Source organism: Protopterus annectens, chromosome 8.part0 (assembly GCF_019279795.1).
Source record: "Protopterus annectens isolate FY-2018-M chromosome 8.part0, PAN1.0, whole genome shotgun sequence".
Taxonomy (NCBI): domain Eukaryota; kingdom Metazoa; phylum Chordata; order Ceratodontiformes; family Protopteridae; genus Protopterus; species Protopterus annectens.
This window is the reverse complement of record NC_056741.1, coordinates 840767409-840788515: the sequence shown is the minus strand read 5'-3', so window position 1 is coordinate 840788515 and position 21107 is coordinate 840767409. Positions and strand designations below refer to the sequence as shown.

The 21107-nt window shown below is 43.9% G+C and overlaps 1 protein-coding gene across 3 annotated transcripts in view; it reads left to right on the top strand.

The window, feature by feature from the left end:
- EMD (emerin) overlaps nt 1–21107 on the top strand; it is a 1082425-nt gene that overhangs the window by 859281 nt on the left and 202037 nt on the right. For all 3 annotated transcript variants that reach the window (XM_044080328.1, XM_044080330.1, XM_044080331.1), the window contains exon 8: nt 1084–1419. In XM_044080328.1, the coding sequence (XP_043936263.1) occupies nt 1084–1419 (336 nt within the window). The remainder of the gene's footprint in view (nt 1–1083; nt 1420–21107) is intronic.

Here is a 21107-nt window from a genome sequence, read left to right as displayed (position 1 = left end):
CAAAGATAAGCTTCACAACAGCGGACATAAATACAGTAACTGTGGCGATGCAAGTCTGCCGATTGCAACAACTCTCACATAAGGCATTTTTGGTAGTGGTTGCTGCTAGTTAGTTTTCATTGCTAGGTAAGAGGTTATGGTTGCACCCTAGTAAAATTAGTTGGTAATTAGTATCAAACATTTCTGGAACACTGTTAGACACATTAAGTGTAAACTGTCCTATCTTATAGTAGGTAAAGAATACCATTAAAAGGATCCATTAGGAGTACATGTTAGCAAGCAGTGCAGTCACCCCACAGTTTCTTATGGCCCAACATAGGATAGAGAGTTTGCATGAAAGGAGCTCCTCTTTTGTGTATTCTTGGTTTGTAGACACAGTTAATTGGTATCATAGTTGCAGCTTTGTAAGGCTCATTGTCTGGGACCAGGATCACAGGACTATATTAATAAATGTGTGCAATTTTATTTTTGTTTATTTTATGCTTGTTATCCAGGCAGGTGGACTGGTCCTAGGGCCCATTACAGACAGCCACAGTCCAGGTCATGGATGGCAGTAGTGATAATGCAGTATTACTAGGATTGTATTATATACCAAAGTGTGCAAAATGTAAAAAATAAATAAATAAAATAAACTACAAAGCAATAACAAGGAAAACATTGTTATAATCATGATAGCTGCATTGTGTGAAAGTATAATATAACCTCTTATAAAGGGTAACCATTATTAACAAGTAGTAAGTGTGTGAGTTCAGTATGCATATTAGAAATGTCTGGCTATGCTCACACATGTAAACTTTGAAATAAGACTAACATTTATTTGTCTACTAAGTGTAATGAGGAAGTTTATTTTAATATATGTTAAAGATAAAAACCTGCCACTATTGCTGCTGATGCAAAGCCAGGTTATAACAAATTACATATCACACTTTGGATTTTGGACATAACTGGTATATCTCAGTATATTCCTAATAATTAAGTAAGTATGACTGATTATTTCTATGTTGCCAAATTTAGGGAATTTTGTTTTAAGCTAAATGTGATTTCAGACTAGCTACCTTACCTCTGTAATGCCAATCATTACAGAGCACAACTTATTCCGCCGTCTTTGATGATAAGACAAAGGCTGCCAAGGGTGAAAATGAGTCACCCAGTAAAGCTCAAATGTTGGAGAAGGAGCTTGCTCTGATTAAGGCAAAGACTGAGGAAGAGCTGCAGAGAATAAAACTGAAAGCAGAGGAGCAGGAAGAGGCGAATAGACGTAATGCTGACATGGAGAGGCAGAGGACTCAAGCCGCACTTTGGCAGATACGACTAGAAGCACAGGAACAAGAGAGAGAGAGGCAACATGACCTGCATTTGAAAGAGCTTGAACTTGAGAGGGAAATGAAGCTTCTACGCCATCGTGCACCTCCACAAACTGTAAGTAAAAGCATAAAGGGTGTTAATCGGGAAGTCAAAATTAATCCAAAATTTATCTGTAGATGTCAGTAGTTACTTGTTTTGAGATCTACTGAAGTGTTTTGTAGGCTTTCTAAAGTAGGTAAAGTTTCTTGGAAAAACTGATGACTACTGAATATTACAGGTAAGACATTGTCTTTACTTAAGTCAACCAAGATATGTAAGTAAAACATGTTAAAGGTTTAGGAAGACACTTTACAGTATCTCATTAAGCAAGAAAAGTAAGCATATAAAAATTGTATAGGGCCATTCTACTGTGAAAAGTAAGAAAATGCTCCTCTTGCTGATCCTCTGTTATGACTGTTTATAGGCCACTGCTATGATTTTTAATGCTCAGCATTTGAGAAGTATGGGTGGAAGTGTGGTTTGGAAAGAAGTACAGTGGAAAAAGGGAAAATCTTTTAGTAAGAAACATCACTTTTCTGGTTATTTAGTGATCATGTAAACAGAAAGTAGGTGTTCTGCACTGTAAGGGCATGACAATCTTCAACAAGATTTTGTTAGCTTTGACTTTACTGAAGATGCTCTGTGAGCATTTTATGCCGTGAACAGAAACGGTGCGAATGCATTTAGTGCCTACAGCTGCTTAACCAAGCACTTCATTTTACAGTTGTAACAATGGTGTGCAGTAGAAGTGAGTCATACTTAGAGGGGGGTCCTCTGTGTACGTTAGTTTTGTGTTTTACATTGCAGCTGTTTACATTTATCCCTCACACTGTTCCGGATTTTCATACAGGCTGCCATGGTAGTGATTTATGCCTTCACAGGCATGCTGACAGTGAGGGCTTATTTGTCCTAACTCTGCTCCTGCTTATGGTATGAGCACATGTCACTGCTGGGGCATCCTGCACTCATGATAGTGAGTGGTACATTTACAAGCTTGGGATCACTAAATGCATGTCTTCTTGTTCTGTGGCCCTTTGGCATCGTACAAGCTTTGGGCCACATCCATTCGGCTGAGTAGGACCACCATCTTCCTTCCCCAGGGTTGAGTGAACTGGCATAAGCTCCTGAATTCCATCTTACCCTGCCATGCTCTTCCAGCACCCACCAGTACTGTCAGACCCTGTTAATCTGAGTCATATCCATGGCTTTATCCTTGTATGCTACAGAGCTAGCATACGTCTCCTTTTTGTAGCCCCTCCTTTGTTTATTTAACCAAAAAGATTTCCTTATTGTTATTGCATGTTGTCATACACTTCATAATCCCCTTCTTGATGTAAATCCACAAGCTTACACACTCGCTTTATTTTCATCTGTACTTTTCAGATTTTTTCCTTAAGATCAAAACCCACTCCTCTTCAGTCTATCACTGTTTTTGTTGCATCTCCCATTAACTCCCCTGGTATCGTAGATTAATAGATATTCAGAGGTCTCAAGACTATTCTCACCTTGACTTCCAGCAAGAGGGTTATACTGGCCATCCTGGAGTAAATTTGTGGATATTCATCAAGTCTAATTTATAATTAAATGAAGGTGGTAACTCACATTATTTAACATGCAGGTGAAGTTTATTCCAGAGGTTTGGAAGTGCTGGGTTATAAGCCTGGCCCCTCACTGTGTTTTATGTATCTGTTTGTGAAAATTTAAGTCTGTTGTAGTAGTGGAAAAATTGGACTTGTAGTGAAACATGAGGTCCAGGATAATGTGGTTTTTAATAGCTCTGTAAGCGAGACAGAGATTTACCATTAGGAAATCTATAAAATACCGAACAAAGGGTATGGCTTCCAGCCGCTCTTGGTGACTCAGGGACTTGGAGCTGTGATATTTTTGGTTAGGAACTTTTGGAGTATTTGTAATTGTTAATGATATCCATCCTAAAAGGGGCATTGCACTCAAAGTTGGCCTGATCGATGCTGAGTATAAAGAAGTGATTATTTCTTTAGACCTTAATGTTATTTCTTTAGAAATTAGTTGGGCTAAATAAAAGGATCTTCTGAGAACTGTTATATTATGGTTAAAAGAGAAGGAGCTATCAACCCCAAGTACCTGGTCTCTAACTACATTTTCATTTTACAGAGGTGTATTGTCTAGACAGTATAAAGATGGGAAGGGTTTGTCTAGCAAGAGTGATGATTTAATTTGAGCCTGTTTAAGTTTAGCAAGAGTTTAATAGGAAGAATTCATTATGGAGGGTTTGGATTTCAGAGGGTGACTTAACAATTCCCAGTTTGCAGCCCTCTGTAAACTTTGATAACGGAGGACTTGGAGACCTGAGAAGTAAACACCAAAAAGGAGAGAGATCCCAGCACCTAGTCCTGAGAGACTCCCCTGATCACTTTCATCCATTTTGATAAGGCACTTGCATTTCACACTGAACCATGTATTATTAGTATAATTTCTGTCTAGTGCCTCCCTAATTTTTAATTCATGCAGCTGTTCAGTATTTGTGTGGACAAGCTCTAATTTATCCATTTTCTTCCTTGGAAGTGGCACATTCTTTTCAATCTCTCTCTTGCTAGCACCTCCTACAAGTAACTGTTGCCTCATCTTGCTTTATATTATTCTTTTTAGGCTGTCCTTTTTAACTATTACTCCCCTCTCCCCCTGTGTCCACTAGGCTGTGTCCTCTATTGACCCAGTTGTTCTTGTGTGATCTAGTATCAGCACATGCATTAGAAATGAAACCTGAGATAGTGGCCATCCTACAAAAGGTAAAGGTTTTTAATGCCTCTAATAACTTCTTCCACTTCTAGCCAGATAATGCAGTGATGCCTCCTGACTACACCAAATTCCTGTGTGTGCACACTTCTCCATACTTGCTACCCTTGGCTAGTATCACTTTGACTCTGTTTAGCTCTTAAGTTCCTTTCTGCTGGAGTGCAGTATTGTGTATTCCCTAGGTGACAAGACTTAAACTTCTCTCCACAATAGTCAAATTACATGCACACACACATGCAGAAAAAGCCTTTTGCATAGCTGTGGTTTTAGAATCTTGTAAACATGAAAGGAAAATATCCACTCTTTGGTACTTAAGCCCAGGATCACTAAGGCAGATAGGTGTTAAGTTTTTCATTAAAAGCCCATTTTCCCTTCAGCTGGGAATATCAGCTCTGATATTTTTCTCCCCCCCCCCCCCCCCCAAGATTTTAAAACCATGCCTAAGCAGAATACTTTCTTTACAATTGTGAGTATGTGTGTGTCTTGTGTATATGTATGTCTATATGGATCTAGGACTGATGAAAGAAAGTTCAACAGTCCGAATCCACGATCACCGAACACACTTTAACGAAAGCGCTTTCACCGAAAAAGCGCTTTTGTTAGTGTGTGCAAAAAAAATATATATGTTTTTGAGGGGGGGGGCAATCCCCCCCTGCACCCCCCACACCCCCCTACGTTAATATTCTCACTCCGAGGTTGTATTACAGTGGGGAAAAGAGAATTTTCCCTTATCCCCACTGTAGTGTGATCTCCGCACCAGGCATACTTACGAGAAAGTTCTTCTTCAGTGAAAAGCACTTTCGCGTAATTATGTCCGGCCGTTTCACATTCGATGAAACGTCCGCTTGAGCAATAGTCCTGGACCCATGGACCCATATAGATATATATATATATATATATATATATATATATATATATATATGTTGTTGTTTGTCGGTCCGCTAATGATTGGCAGTAGATTTTTACGAAAAGCCGAGGTGCCAGCTCGACACCCAACCTTCAACGAAGGCATGCCCATTTACGCACGCATGTCTTTCGGATGCTACCCAACCGTGGGGAGGACATGCAGACTCCACACAGAAGGCACTCCCAAGCCAAGCCGAGAATCGAACGGGAGAACCTCTTGCTGTGAGGTAACAGTGCTACTGCCGTACCACCGTGGAAAATACATATATGTTATATATATGTATATCTATATATATATAAATATATATATATATATATATATATATATATATATAATTTATCTTTAATTACCATGCTAGGGGTTTCCTAGCTGAAAGGAAAAGGGGCTTTTAACTCATTCACTTCAGCGAAGCTCAGGAAGTTTACATTGTAACTTCCAATGGGTGGGGCTTAAACCTTGTGACAGAATCAAATTATGTCTTCACATTTCAGACAAATGTTCATATCTCTGAACCATAGGGGTTATGAAAGAAGTATCAATGGCAAACTCTTCAGCACAAACTATTTTTATAGTGGTAGAATTCTTTAGGGTCTAGGTCTTAAACTGAATTTTATAATTCACAATAAACAATTATGTTTGTAATATTTTGTAAACAACTTACAATATCTCAGCAACCACTCAAGTTACACACATACTGTCAGCAGCATTTTATTCATCTAGCTGAGAGCTTTCCTATGAGGCTAAGGGGTTTATGTCTGTGTTATTTGGTTGTTAAAATATTTAGAAAAATGTGAAAAGTATATCTATGCAAATTAATATCATAAAAACAGTCAGTATCCCTTTAACTGCACTAGATAGAGGTCAAATATTAGTGCAGTTGAGTTTGCCATTGTGTAAGCTTTAAGAAATGTTTTAAAACCTTGTACATAGCAAGGTTTTGGAATTATTGATGCAAATATGAACAAGCAATGACACCTAGAGGTGTCAGTAGGAGTTAACTGCACGTGCACCTGGAGGCGTCACTTAGATGTAATGAGTTAAAGAAAAACTCAGCATCCAGCTGCGTGGAACCTCTTGCTAAACCAAAAGCAGTGACACCAGCGTGGAATGCTGGAGATCTTGAGTTAAAACCCCAAGTAAGAGCTGATGTCTTCCTTTCATGTTTACAGGTCTCTCCAAAATGGGCAAGATCAACCTAGCTGCATATTTCCATATCTCCATTTGGCTTTCTTCACTGGCTGTTGAGCTATTACTCAACCTCGAGTCATTTTGTGTATAGCCAGAACTCCTTCCCTGTATGTCACGCTCCTAAGACTGGTTCTTTTCTTCCATTTGGATCTGAATCCTGATAAGCTTTGCTGAAAAGTTTGCATGCTTAGTTCCTAGGTGCAAATCATAAAGTGACCTTGTGGCTGCCAAATAGTAGCCAAGACCTCCATCCTAAATTACTTCTATTTTTCTGGAAGAGCATAGTATGAAGAAATTGTCACAACTGTTAGCATTTCAGCACTGGCACCTGGAGGTGCCAAAGGAGGAGGCTCATGGCCTGTCATGCCACCAAGAGGATGATTGCTTTTGAAATCTTCTCTTATGGGGATCATCAGCAGAGTCCTTTGTGCAGAATTAGCATATGACTGTAGCACAGTGAAAAGGGCCAAAGCTTAGAAGGTAAATTGGAATCCAGGTCTCATGGAAGTAAGACTGTTGCTGAGAAGGCCTTTCAGGTCTCAGAGATGCTGACCTTGTTGTTTGAAAGCCTTTGCTAGTGCTGTGCAGTGGTAAATGATAATGATACCAAAAGAGTAACCAGACAATGCCTCAGGGATGCTCAGGACCCAAGACTCCCAGGTCTCCCTGACCTAATAGGAACTGTTGGGCCAGTCTGGGGAGGTGTGTGGCAGTTGGGTCATCCTTCACCAAACAAATGTTTGGTGTCCAGTGGGAGTTGAATTTTTGACTGTAACAGCCCCGTATGGGCCTATAGTTAGAAAGTTCGGTAGAGGGGCCTTCTTTGTGAAGGGGTATGACATGAGATATTTTCCAAAGCAGGGGGACGTACTGTTCAGAGATAGAGCAGTCGGTTAATCAGAATCGCTATAGGATAGGAGATAGATTTAGCAGCAAGTTTAAGAAATTCACCAGGTAACTGATCTACAGCAGGAGTACATGGTTTTATTTTGGTTAGGAGACTTTGTATATAATTGGGACTGGTTTAAGAGAGAAAGGAGTATTATTTTGTTAGGCTTTGTCCAGATTTCTTGCACTAAGAGGATGAGAGGTGTGGGATCCTCTGGGACGTGCATCTCTCTCACTGTCATGTCTTATGAAACAAGTAAATTTTAAATCCTTGGATCTAGTGGTCCAGATGCTGTTTGTTTTGCAGATGTGCAAAAGGTCCATCAGAGATGGATCTGAGGATGCCTTGTATACCAGGCATAGATCGCCTGTTGGTAACCTGTAAGAGAGAAAATACAGAGATAGTGATGTAAGGCAGTCTGTATGGGATAATGTGTTTATATGCTGGATTCTCCTGGTAAGGAACCTTTGTGGGCATTCCAACTATTGCATATGTCTGGTCAGATACATGCTTTAGGGGACATTATTCTCAGTTTTTGGTCTGATAAGGGCTGAATAAAGTGGTATTATGACTTCCTTGGACCTGGATGCCATGTCCTTACTTATAAGTTGGGCGAAGATGTGGGTAAACCTGTTATGAGGTACATTTGAGGCATGATTTCGTTGGTGGAGACCAAGGAAGCTTTATTAGGGGTGGGGTAGTCTTGGTGGTTTACAGCCCTTAGAGAAGAGAGGAACAGTCTGGTGCAAGACATGGTTATTGCAATCCAGCCCCAGTGCTGAAACCAAGCATTTACAGTGGGATATAATGCTAGGGAGTTGAGAGGAAATACATTCCTATGTATGGTTGACCGCCCTTGCCCCAGTCCTCTCTCCCCTCACCACAAAGGAATGAGTGAGCAGTAGGGCTCTTGCCAAGGGTAAAGGAGAAGATCACTAAGGAGACCAGGAGGGAGAACTAGATGGTCAGTAGTAGTGTAAAATCCAAATTTAAAAGAGCTAGCACACACAAAAGTCAGCATCCAAATTCTTTAATCATCAATGATCAAAATCTATATAAATATATCAGCATACTGGTTTCGGCATTTCTACCTTCATTAGTGAAGTAGTTAATGTACCCAAGTTTCCCTTAATACTATTAAAAATATTGTTTTTAGATTAGCAATATTGAATCTCTTAAAGGCATTCATTTAGACAATTGCAGGTGTAATACAACCTGAAAAAAGCATGTTTTTATTATGATCAGAAAAACAAAGTACCCAGTAGAGTGCAGAGAGTATGCCTGGCTACACCTTTGCTTATAGCTAGCAATCATTCTCTTTCCAGATTGATTTTCAGCTGCATCATCACTTGCCATGATGCAGCTAATCATCCCTTGGAATATGTGGTAGTCAAAGGCCACTTCAACATGTGGTATGGCTGCTTCTAGTGCTTGCTTTAGGAATGTATCTTTGTTGACGGTATGTAAAAAAGACAAGTATTATCATATTGATTGTAGCTCAAGAAGTCAGACTTCCATTTTTATATCAACATCTCAGTATTCAGTTTATTTGTATTGAAAATGTCAGTTCTCCGTTATTTTTTTGACTTGCAGGAAGTGGTTGAATTAATGAGCTAGCCATGCTTATGTAGTTAGCATGACATTCTGATGTGCACAAGAACTGTGCGTGTGCACCTCACTATGCAGGATTTTCCAGGAAAAATGCAAGGTTGTGATAAACAGGAAGAACCCAGTCATAGGAACCATCAAGAAGGGATCCTATCATAGCTCAGCTGATGCAGTAGGAATGTTTGCTTTAAAAGGACTCACTATAGTTACTAAATTTCATGCATACCATTAATATTTTTAACACTTGGTAATCTGAAGTAGTTAACTTCATTTTATCTGCAACCTGTGGGTATACAGATCCGTATTGGATCTGAGCCGGCAACTTTTTTCTAGCATCAGCTCCGAGCTCCTCCCCCTACCATCTCCTATCTTCCCTCAGATCTCGTTTGCCGCGCCAGTAGTGTGCATCGTGGTCTCCTTTGCTCTGAGCTATAAAGGGATAGTAAGTGGAAATTTTGTCTTATATAATGTGCTTGTGTAGGATTACCCTTCCTCCCCTTCTTTAGTAGCGCGTTGGTCGTTAGTGTAAAAAAAAAAAAAAAAGTTTTGTTGGTAGTAGAGTAGTTTCAGGCCTGCCCTTCCCCTACTTGTGTGTGTGTGTTTTTTTTTTTGTGGGAAGGTAGTATCCTTACCTTTGAACGCAGGACTATGGCTGATCAGCCAAAGCCTGTATTCAAAAAATGTACAGTGTGGCCATAAGCTTTCCCCTGCTGATGGTCACACTGTGTGTGATATGTCTAGGAGTAGCACACCTTTCTACCCAGTGTGCTATTTGTTCAGGCTTCAACTCCAGGGCCCTTAGGGATCATAAGGCCAAGCTAGTCACCAAAGGCCTTCTCCCAGTTGCCATGCTGGATTCTGCCTCTGTCTTTGGTACACCCTCCCAGACAGGGACTCAACCTCCCTCTTCGTCTGGCGATGGGTCCTCTAAGGACAGATCTTCGGTCAGTGAGGCTGACAAAGATAAAGAGAAGGAAAAGGAAAAATGCAGAGAAGAAAGGGAGAAAAAGAAAGAAAGGCATCGCAAGAGATCCCCAGACAGGGAGCTGTTTCTCAGCCCTCCTTCCAAGTCCAAGAGGCCTGTTTCTCCTTGGCTCCGGTCACCATGTTTCTCACCAGAGCTGTTGGAACTTTCAGACCCGAGGCCCTCCACTCCTCTGTGCAGACCAGCCAGATCCAAGTCGGTGGCCTCTCTGAGTTAGACTCGGAGCCTGTCGGAAATGGATATGGACAGGATGATGCGGAGATTTCTTTAGACCCAAATTCAGATGGGAGTCTTGCCATGTCCCTCTCCCTCTGGAGGGGCGACCTCCATGCCTCTTTTCCACCCCATCTCTCCTTCCCCGATCCATGCTTCGGGGCTTTTGGATCCGAGGTTCTTCGGAGCTGGTAGCTCGGCGCTGACGGTTCCTCCAACCTCGACTCCGGCTGTTAACTTGAGTTCCTCGGATCCGACCTGCTCGGATCCGAGTGATTCTCAGAGCCGCGGACAGGGAGTCAGACCCGGGGGAATGGATTCTTCGGCTCCGACCTTTTCAGACCCGATCCATTCCCTTGGACCTCAGACTACCCTGTCATCGGTCCCGGTCCCCGCTTCAGATCCGGGGAGGACTTCTCCTTTGGCCTTCAAAGTGGTGGAGAGTTGTTCTTTCCCAGGGATTGAGACCCCAGCCCATTATCTCGGATACCACCCAGGCCCCCCTGGATTTGGCGACTACTCCCTTCATCCTGTCTCAGGGACAGCCCGTGCCAGAGGATCCCCAGGTCATTTTCCCCGAGGAAACCCCTGCAGCTCACGGATCCCCTTCTGAAAGTCCCACTGAAGAGGGCCACCACAAGTGTAAGTGCAAAAGGAGGCACCTGGACTCCCCCGAGTCCCTCACCACTGACTTGGATGAAGGAGAAGGTTCCCCCAGGTCACCTCCCGAAGACGTCTCCTTCGGAGAAAGTATGGAAATCCTCAGCCAGAGGGGAGGTTTGTCAGCCACAAAACCTTCTGGGGATAAGTCAGTGTTCCTGGAGGCCTTTGGCACGGGCCATCTACTTACTGGGTGTCTCCACCAGCAGACCCCTTGGTGGACCTCATCACCACGAGGGCATGGTAGGAGCGCGACACCGTAGAGCGCATCCCCAAACTTCCTGACAAGGTCTTATTTCCTCCTTCGGATAGACAACCCTGGTCGAAAGGAGCCCCAGTTGATGCTATGTTGGTCGCAGCGGCCACAAGGAAGGAACTAACATGGGAGAGTTCCTTAGTCTACCCTCCAGACAAGGAGTCCAGGTCAGTGGATAGGTTTGGGGGAAGCGCGTATACTCTACTCTTCAGCGACTTTTTCTATCCGTGCGCTGAATTATTTGGCACATGTGATTCGACTTCAGCGAGACCTTGCTTTGGAATTCGCTGAGTCACCCCCAGAGTCTTTATCACTGCAGGACAAACAGCTGTTTTTGGCGAAAATGTCTACTCTGAAATTGGGTCTTAAATACATCTATGCGGCTACTTTCTCACGTCATGGAAGGAGCAGCTAGAGCAGCTGGGACAGGAATAGCCATGAGGCGTCATGCCTGGCTCAGATTGTGTCAGTTCGCGGACCCTTTCAAGGTGTCGTTTATCAACGCTCCCTACAACGCCTCTTCCCTCTTTGGGAAGACAGTACGTGACACACTGGTCCGGAGCGAAGAGGACAGGAAGACTTTGTCTGCCATCTGAGTCCACTTCTCTAACCCTCAGCGGCCCTTCTCTAGGAATCAGAGGGCAGAAGATGATGTGGTTCCAAAAATCTCAGTTTTCCCGGGATTCTCAGGACAGCTATTCCCCCAGAGGCAGAGGGGGGGGGGGGCAAGATCAATGTTGACCCAGAGATAGAGGGGGTCCCAGGAATTTCGGGTCTAGGGAACCCTTTTCTGATAGACCCGGTCAGCAGCCCTGAGGGGTTGCCCGACTGTCCTTACACCCACCGGCATGGGAGTCCATTACGGCAGATCGCTGGGTTCTTCAGATAATATCCAGAGGTTACTCTATTCCTTTCATTGCCCCTCCAAACGTTACAAGAAACCTCCCGGATGTTCCACCTGCTCACAGGGAGGCCGCAGCTCTAGAGGTTTCAAAGCTGCTTATCAAACGAGCCATCGAAAAGGTTCCCCCCGACCAGTCCGGATTAGGCGTCTACTCAAGGTTCTTTTTGGTGCCAAAAAAGACAGGGGACCTCAGGCCCTTACTAGACCTGTCCACACTAAACCTGTCAGTAGCAAAACAGAAATTCTGGATGGTCACTCTACAAGTCCATTCTACCTTATCTCCAAGAGTGCGACTGGATGTGCTCGTTAGACCTTCAGGATGCTTACTACCACATCAAAATACATAGAAGCTCCAGGAGGTTTCTGCGCTTACGGCTGGGAGCCAATCACTTTCAGTTCAGGGCCCCTACCCTTTGGTCTCACCACAGCCCCCAGGGTGTTCACCAAGGTAATGGCAGTTGTAGCGGCCCACCTGAGACTTCAGGGTATTCAGGTGTTTCCTTACCTGGACGGCTGGCTTCTCGCTGCGCACAGCAAGCATCACTTGTGTCTGGCCCGAGATTATTTAACTCGATTAGCAGACTCATTGGGAATTACAGTCAATGTTCACAAATCCCATTTGCAACCAGTACAAATTCTAGACTTCACTGGGGCATGGTTAGACACTTTGCAGATGAAGGTATTCCTAACTCCAGACAGGATTCTACATCTTAGGGGCTACATAACTCAGATAGCGAACACCCAGTCTTCAAAGGCGAACGAGGTTCTCTGGGTTCTGGGCTCCATGGCTGCCACCATATCTATTCTCCCATATGCACGTCTTCACATGCGGGTTCTTCAATGGACTCTGGCGGTCCAGTGGTCCTGGCTAGACCTACCCATGGAATTTCCGATCAAGATTAGCCACGTCTGCAGGACATCCCTTCTTTGGTGGCTAACGTCACCGGAGATATCAACAGGACGTCCATTTGCATCAACCCCAGTCCAAACCACAGTGACCACGGACGCCTCCCAACTCTGGTGGGGGACACTGTTTGTGAAGGACAGTCCAAGGCACGTGGTCCCAAACAGACTAATTTGCACATAAATGTTCTGGAGATGAGGGCAGTGCTTTTAGCGTTGGAAGCCTTTCACATTGTCCTCCCTCTCGGATTGATTGCAATTCAATCAGACAACATGTCGGTCATCTGGTATATCAACAAGCAGGGGGGAACAAGATCCTACCCGCTATGTCGCGAGTCCATGAGAGTGTGGGAATGGGCAATTTCCACCAGTCAGTGTCTGATGGCAACGCACATCCCGGGGCGCTCCAACATTTTAGTGGACAGATTGAGCCGGGCCATTCTGATGCCCTACGAGTGGTCTCTGAAACAGTCGGTAGCGGAGGAGATTTTCCTGGCATGGGGTCAGCCTTGCTGTGATCTCTTCCCATCTCCATCCAACACGAAGTGCAGCGAGTTCTTAGCTCTGATTCCCTCATCACGGGAAGTCTCCAGAGACGCTCTAGTCCATGCTTGGCCCCCCCGGGCTTCTGTATGCTTATGCTCCATTGCCACTCATTCCGAAGTTTCTAAAGAAAGCTTGGCGACTACGGTGCAAAGTGATCCTCATTGTCCCGTTCTGGCCTCGTCAGGTTTGGTTCCCATTCCTTTGGTCTCATCTATTAGCTCCCCCGTGGGTTCTGGATCCCTGCCCGGATCTAATTTCCCATCCGTCGGGGACACATCCACCCGATCTGGGCAGCCTCAAGCTTACAGCTTGGTTGCTCCAGTTTCGTTAATCGCTAGGACTCCCGGTCTTTCATCCCAGGTCAAATCGATTCTAGTGACCTCTCTTAAAGATTCCACTAGAAAACTATATTGCAGTAAATGGAAGCGCTTTTCCATTTGGGCTTCACAGAGAGAAATAGATCCCTTTACAGCTCCTGTTCCAGCGGTGTTGGACTTACTGTCTAGTATTTTTCAGCAAGGAGCTAGTTCCTCCACAGTGAAAGTACAATTGGCAGCCATTTCCAGTTTTCACGTTGGCGTAGACAACATGGCCTTAACCTCCTCTAGGCTGTGTAAGGCTTTTCTCAAAGGTACTTTTCTGCTGCGGCCCCCTGTCAAGGATTCTGTACCTCCTTTGCACCTTACTTTTGTTTTACAAGCATTAGTTGCCCCTCCTTTCAAACCCGCAGCGTCTGTGGACTTAAAATTTTTGTCCTGGAAGACAGCTTTCCTAGTAGCTATCACTTCGGCTAGGAGAGTTTCTGAGCTTCAAGCTTTGTCTGCTGTGCCCCCTGTCAAGGATTCTGTACCTCCTTTGCACCTTACTTTTGTTTTACAAGCATTAGTTGCCCCTCCTTTCAAACCCGCAGCGTCTGTGGACTTAAAATTTTTGTCCTGGAAGACAGCTTTCCTAGTAGCTATCACTTCGGCTAGGAGAGTTTCTGAGCTTCAAGCTTTGTCTGCTGTGCCTCCTTTTTTGGTCTTCCATAAGGATAGGGTTTCCCCTCCGTACTAACCCTTCCTTCTTACCTAAAGTGGCATCTTAAACGAACATAAACCAGTCCATTAATCTGCCCGTTTTCTTTCCCAACTTTCAAAATAAAGGTGAGTACAAACTCCATTTGTTGGATGTTCACAGACAACTTTGCTTTTATCTTCATAGAACGAAATCTTTCCGCAAGACTGACCAATTGTTTGTTTCTTTTTCCGAAGCATTCATGGGAAAAGCTATTTCTAAAGTTTCTTTAGCCAGATGGATCACTGTTTGTATTTCACATGCTTATAAAGCAAAAGGTTTATTACCTTCTGGTATAGTTAAGGCTCACTCTACCAGGTCCATGGCGACTTCTGCTGCTTTTTGGTCCAGGGTACCTTTGGACGATATTTGCGCAGCAGTAACATCAGCCAGTTCACGTACTTTCATTTCCCATTACAAATTGGATCTGATTTTGAGGGGTAGAGCATCCTTTGGCTCTGCGATGCTCATGAATATCCTTCCATAAGGGCCTCCCAGGATCGGAGTAGCTGGGGACTCTGTCCCACAGGTTGCAGATAAAATGAAGTTAACTACTTCAGATAAAGAAGTTGTGTACTCACCATAACGTTACATCTGAATAGTTATACTTTATTTTTCTGCAACATTCCCTCCCTCCATCCCCTGGACCTTATCCTGTTTTCAGGTTGGTTATTGGGTTGAGTTGCATATATATTGTTAGTTGCAGCAAACTCGATCTGAGGGAAGATAGGAGATGGTAGGGCATTATGGGTAAGGGGAGGAGCTTGGAGCTGATGCTAGAAAAAGTTGCCGGCTCGGATCCGATACGGATCCGTATACCCACAGGTTGCAGAAAAATGAAGTTTAACTACTGAGATGGAACGTTATGGTGAGTACATAAATTCTTTTTTTTTTGCTGTGCTTTATGCTTAAAACTTGAGTTCACTGGCCTTTGTAGACTGCATACATATTGCAAGTAGTCCCTTGAAACTTCCTTATCCATCCTTGCACTTTACACTGTTCGTATAATATTGGACTTGCTCTTTTAATGATCCACGATCTTCTCAAGGAGTCCTTTCCATTTCCTCACCAAGATGTACCATGTGATTTATCAGCCATCCATATCATCTGTTCTCCCCATACTTTTTTTCTCCACGCCAGTCCTTTCACTGTAGTACTTATTTTCCTACAGGATAATAATTAGTCCTCCTCCTGTCTCTTCTTTACCACTGAGAAAATGTTCGGTGCACACTATGGTGAAGTAAGTAAAGCTTTAATGAATAGACATAAAGTGCAATGAAATACAGATGGCTTGACTGTTGTGATTTAGGTCAGAAAATGCTACCTGTCAGGTAGCTAAAGAGCTTACCCTTTTGTGCCTGTTTTATTGTTCTGTAGCCTTTTACGTTTATTCATTAAAATTTTACTTACTTCACTGTGGTGTGCACTCAGCTTTTTCTCAGATGTTCATTGTGTTTCCACTGTTGCAGTCATTACAATTGGGGTTATCCTGTTGGCAGGCTACCCGCAGTTGGCCTGAATTCCAAAGTCTAGGTCCGGCGTCGGTTGCTGTCGCCTCTTCCCTGACGTCAGTGCGCCAGGGGTATAAAAGATGCAGCTGACGCCATTTTCTTCAGTCTTTCTTGCCGCACGGTGCCCGAAGCAAAAGCAGTTTGCAAGTGCCGGTCGGACGACTCCTGCGATTTTTGTGTTCGAATTTCAGATCCGAAGTCTTCATTAAAAGCTAGGTACCCTAGGTACCCCATTGGTAAAACTTTTTTCTTGCTCCAGACCAATGTCAGAAAGTTAATAACTGTATTTCTTGTGGGAAGCAAATACCTCATAAGGACTTTCATTCCTATCGCATTCCTTGCCTAGGCCCTGAGCATGATGTAGCTAATTGTCAGTTCTGTGCTAGATTTAACCAATGCACTATTAAGCGTTGGTACGATTTTGCATTTTGTTATTTTGGCAGAAGATTTAATTACACAATGTCATCGGATAGCCATCCGACTACCGCAATTCATAAGAAACGCAAAGAAAAAGAAAAGGACAAGCATCCGAAGTCCAAAACTGACAACGAGGCTTCTTCTAAGCCAGTCGCCGGTTCTCAGTGAGGCGCTTTCGCAGCCCCTGACGTCTGCTACTTGAGAGCCACAGGCCGCTACCGACTCCCATGTGGAGCCGACTAGGCTGCTGGATACTCAAGGTATTGGAACCTCTGAAACCATTCCCTCAGATGGGTCCGGAGCCGCCGAGCAGGCATTGGCTTCTGAGGGTGTTTTCAGGCCTTCACAACTATATGTAAAAATGACTTCAGCTTCAAAGGCAAATACTAAAGCACCTTTAAAGACAAAGAAACAAGTACAACAGCCACATGGACAGACCTCCATGCCTAAAAAACAGATGCTCAAAATGGCCGAAGACCTAATTACTTTGATCAGGGGTTCCCGTCCCCCTCCTGATAAGAGGCCTAGGCAAGAGACAGAATATGAATCTTCTGATTAGGTTTCCATTTCTTCTGATTCCTCTTCTGATCAGGAATACTCTCTCCCTCCCTATGAGGATTCTGATGCTGAAGAATCAATCCATTCAGCCTCTCCTCCTGAGGATTATTCATTTGGGGAAACTCTGCATACCATGAGGGAGCATTTCCACTGGGAGAGCCAAGATTATTCAGACTCTAAGAAAAGGCTCAGAGACTTCCTTTTACTACCTCAGCACAGGCCCCTTGCTATTCCACCTGTGTTGGACATTGTAGATGATGTTTTTTCAGAGACCAGTCTGACTCCTGATTCCCTGCCTCCAGCTCCTGTTAAGCCAGACAGATATTACAGGGTTCCTGATTCACATAAATTTATTTTTAAAAACCCTGCTGCTGACCCAGAAACTATCTCTCAGGGTCCCAAAGGGGGTCAAGGCTTCCACTGCAAAAAACCCTACCCCCTCTGACAGGGATTCTAGGACATTAGATAGATGGGGAAAAAAGATTTACACTTCTGCAACCTTGGCTATAAGGGCTTTAAGTTGCCAGTTCCACATGCTTAAGTATCATCAATATATTACGTCACTGCTTAAACAGAACATGTTGATAAATTCTGAATGCGCAGAAAACAAAGAAATGCAGGATTTGTTGCATGCGGCTGAACAAGTTGGAAAACATACTTTGCAATGTGGTTTTGATTCTTTGGAGGCCTCCTGCATGGCCGCTGTTACGGGTTCTGTTATCAGGAGGCATGCTTGGTTAAAGGAACAGAATTTGCCTGATCATGTTAAAGCAAAATTATTAGATGCTCCATTACAGCATGATACTTTGGTGTTAAAGCAGAAGAGGTGTTGAAGAAAATAGAGGACAAAGCAAAATCTATGCAAACAGTCAAGGATTTCTTACAGGTACAGCCTCCTAGATTTAGCAGACACTGGCCTACAAAGAATTGGTCCTTTCCAGTGTCAGACAGGCCACAAAGAGGCAGATACAGATGCCCTAGAGGCAGATCTCAGCCCCAAGGCTCATACAGGTCTAAACAATGGGGTGCTTCTACCTCCAAAAGCGGAGATGACAAATCACAACCATACAGGAAATTGTCCCAATGACTTCCCCATACCTGCACCAAGCACTTTTCTAATGGCAGCACCATTAGGGGGGAAAATAGCACTTTTTCATCAAAATTGGCACATAACCCAGGGCAAATGGGTCTTGAACATAGTGTCACAAGGCCACAAGTTTCGCTTTCATACCCTGCCCAAGGGCACATGGTTTGCCAGACCTGCCAAAAAATCAATGGGCAGAGGCACAAAAACAAGTTTCATTCCTCATGGACATGAGGGCCATTCAGCAAGTACCAGAGCAAGAGCAGGGGCAAGGATTTTACTCAAGACTGTTCTTGGTGCCCAGAAAGGACAAAGCCTGGAGACCAATACTGAACCTATCAATTCTAAACACATATCTGGATATTCCAAAATTCAAGATGTTGATTTTGCAGCAGCTTCTGCCCATGCTGGGCAAGAAGGCTTGGCTTGTGACCTTAGACCTAAAAGAGGCATACCTGCATGTCCCAATCAGACAATCCTGCAGAAGATACCTCAGATTCATAGCTGGCTCAATGCGCTACCAATTCTCTGCACTGCCCTTTGGCTTATCTACTGCGCCCAGGGTCTTCACAAAATGCCTGGCTCCAGTAATTGCATTTTGCAGACAAAAAGGAATTCAAATATATCCCTATTTGGACGACTGCCTTATTCAAGCAGAGAGCAAGGACATTCTTCTAAAGCATCTGGCATTTGTAAAAAGATTACTAGTTGGCCTAGGGTACACAGTAAACGAAAAGAAGTCAAAACTAGTGCCCTCTCAAGAGATGATATTCCTGGGTGCAAGCTTGAATACAACTACCCAGATGGCTTATCTCATGCCAGACAAACAAAGGCAACTGACTCATTTTCAAATGATCACAACAAAAACCCAGCTACCTGCAAGAAAAATTCTGCAGGCTTTGGGGTTCATGGCATCCTGCATCCTACTAATTCCATATGCAAAACTGCATATGAGGAAGTTAGTGGTATCTAAAAAGTGTTTGGACTCAACATTGCCACAGCCTGGAAGCAATAATAACTCTTATTCCCTGCCTGCAACAGGAGTTTCGATGGTGGGCAATGGCATGTCACCTCAACAAGGTACAGCCTTTCACTTTACCCACAGCCAGGCAGACACTGACAACAGATGCATTGGATTATGCCTGGGGGGCACACATGGCAGGAAAATGTATTCAGGGCAAGTGGTCCGCAGAACAAATGCATCTTCACATCAATCAAAAAGAGATGCTAGCTGTACAGAATGCCCTGACAGCTTTCAAGGGCTTACTGCATCCAGAACAACTATTGCTAAAGATGGACAACACCACAGTTATGTGGTACATAAACAAGCAAGGGGGCACTCGTTCATACCCCCTTTGCAGACAAGCTATGACTTTGTGAAACACAGCACTGACCTATCAAGTTCGTCTGCAAGCACAATTCCTGCCAAGAAAGAGAAATACTCTGGCAGACGATCTAAGCATAAACCTCATGGATCCTCACGAGTGGAAACTAAATCCACAGGTCTTCAGCATGATAACAAAGAAATGGGGGTGCCCGGACATAGATCTTTTTGCCTCCCCTCTCAACTGCCAGCTACAAACATTCTGCACAAGGACTTTCCACCCACAAGCATGGAAAATGGATGCTCTCTCATTCAGCTGGAGAATCTTAAAAGTTTATGCCTTCCCACCACTGCCTCTCCTTTCCAAGGTGCTCCTAAAAGTCAGTCAAGAGAGGCCAAAAATTATCCTGATTGCCCCAGACTGGCCATGCCAGCACTGGTACCCAATCTTAAAGAACTTGGCTCAAGGACCAGCCTGGACTTTACCTCAAATACCTCAACTTCTGACTCAACAAAACAACCAGATCCTGCACAGCCAACTCAGAACCTTAAGTCTGGCTGCATGGCAGATAACATACAGTCAGACCACACCTCTCTCTAAAGCTGTTATGGATGTCATTCTGGAGGCCAAGAGGCCCAGCACCAGGAAATCTTATGCAGACAAATGGAAGAGATTCTGCACCTGGAACCTGGCACAAAGCTTTGACCCACTTGTACCAAATATCCCTCAGATTTTACAATACCTAACTGGGATGTTGGACAAAGGCCTATCCTTTTCATCTATTAAGATCCATGCCTCTGCCATTTCAGCTCATTATAACATGGAACCGCCTATCTTCTCTCATCCACTACCAAGGCAATACCTCAGAGGGGCTAAAAACGTAAAACCTCCCAGGAGAGCACCAATACCTACTTGGGACCTCAACTTTGTCTTGGAAAAACTCACTTTACCTCCCTTTGAACCAGCCTATACAGCTGATATAAAATTTTCATCATGGAAAACTGCTCTGCTCCTAGCAATAATTTCAGCACGAAGAGTCTCAGAGCTACAGGCATTAATGGCAGTGGAACCTTTTATCATCTTTCATCAAGACAGGGTTTCTCTAAGGACAAACCCAACATTTATGCCAAAGGTGGTATCCAGTGTGGCTCTTAAACCATTCATTTGCCAACATTCTATCCAAATCCCCAGAATAAAGGGGAGAGACTTCTGCACACTTTGGACATACACAGGCAGTTACGCTTCTACTTGGAGAAAACAAAAGCATTCAGAAAAACTGAGCAACTGTTTGTAGCATATGCTGCAGGATCACAAAGAAAATCTATCTCAAAGCAGAGCAACTGTCTGTAGCATATGCTGCAGGATCACAAGGAAAGGCCATCTCAAAGCAGACTATTTCTAAGTGGATAGGACACTGTAATTGTTTCTGCTGCACACAACATGGAAAGCCAGTCCCTAACAACATAAGACCACATTCTACCAGGGCAGCAGCCACTTCAGCAGCCTTCCTCAGAGGAGTACCAACCAAGGACATTTTGGAAGCTGCAACTTGGAGTTCAGTGCACACTTTTACCAAGCATTACCACTTGCCTCTTTACTCTAAATCCAGAGCAGTCTTCGCCACTGCAGTTCTGCAGGGCCTCATAGCCACTCCTAATTCTATTTAGACCCAGCCACCCTACCTCAGCTTTGGGATTCTACCCAAGTGTAATGACTGCAACAGTGAAACACTATGAACATAGTACAGTTGTGTACCTACCATAAATGTAGATGTTTGAGTGTATTCACTGTTGCAGTCCAGGTTACCCACCCTCCATCCCCACTTTCTTTGCTGGGACTTATCTATACCTTTCTCTCCTATACAACCTTTGTGGTGTATTTGCTTGTAGCTGAAGGTATTGTTTTTATTTCTCTGTATGTGTTTATTAGCAATATTTATTGCCTTCCTATTTGGGGGCACCTGACATCTGGGGCAAGA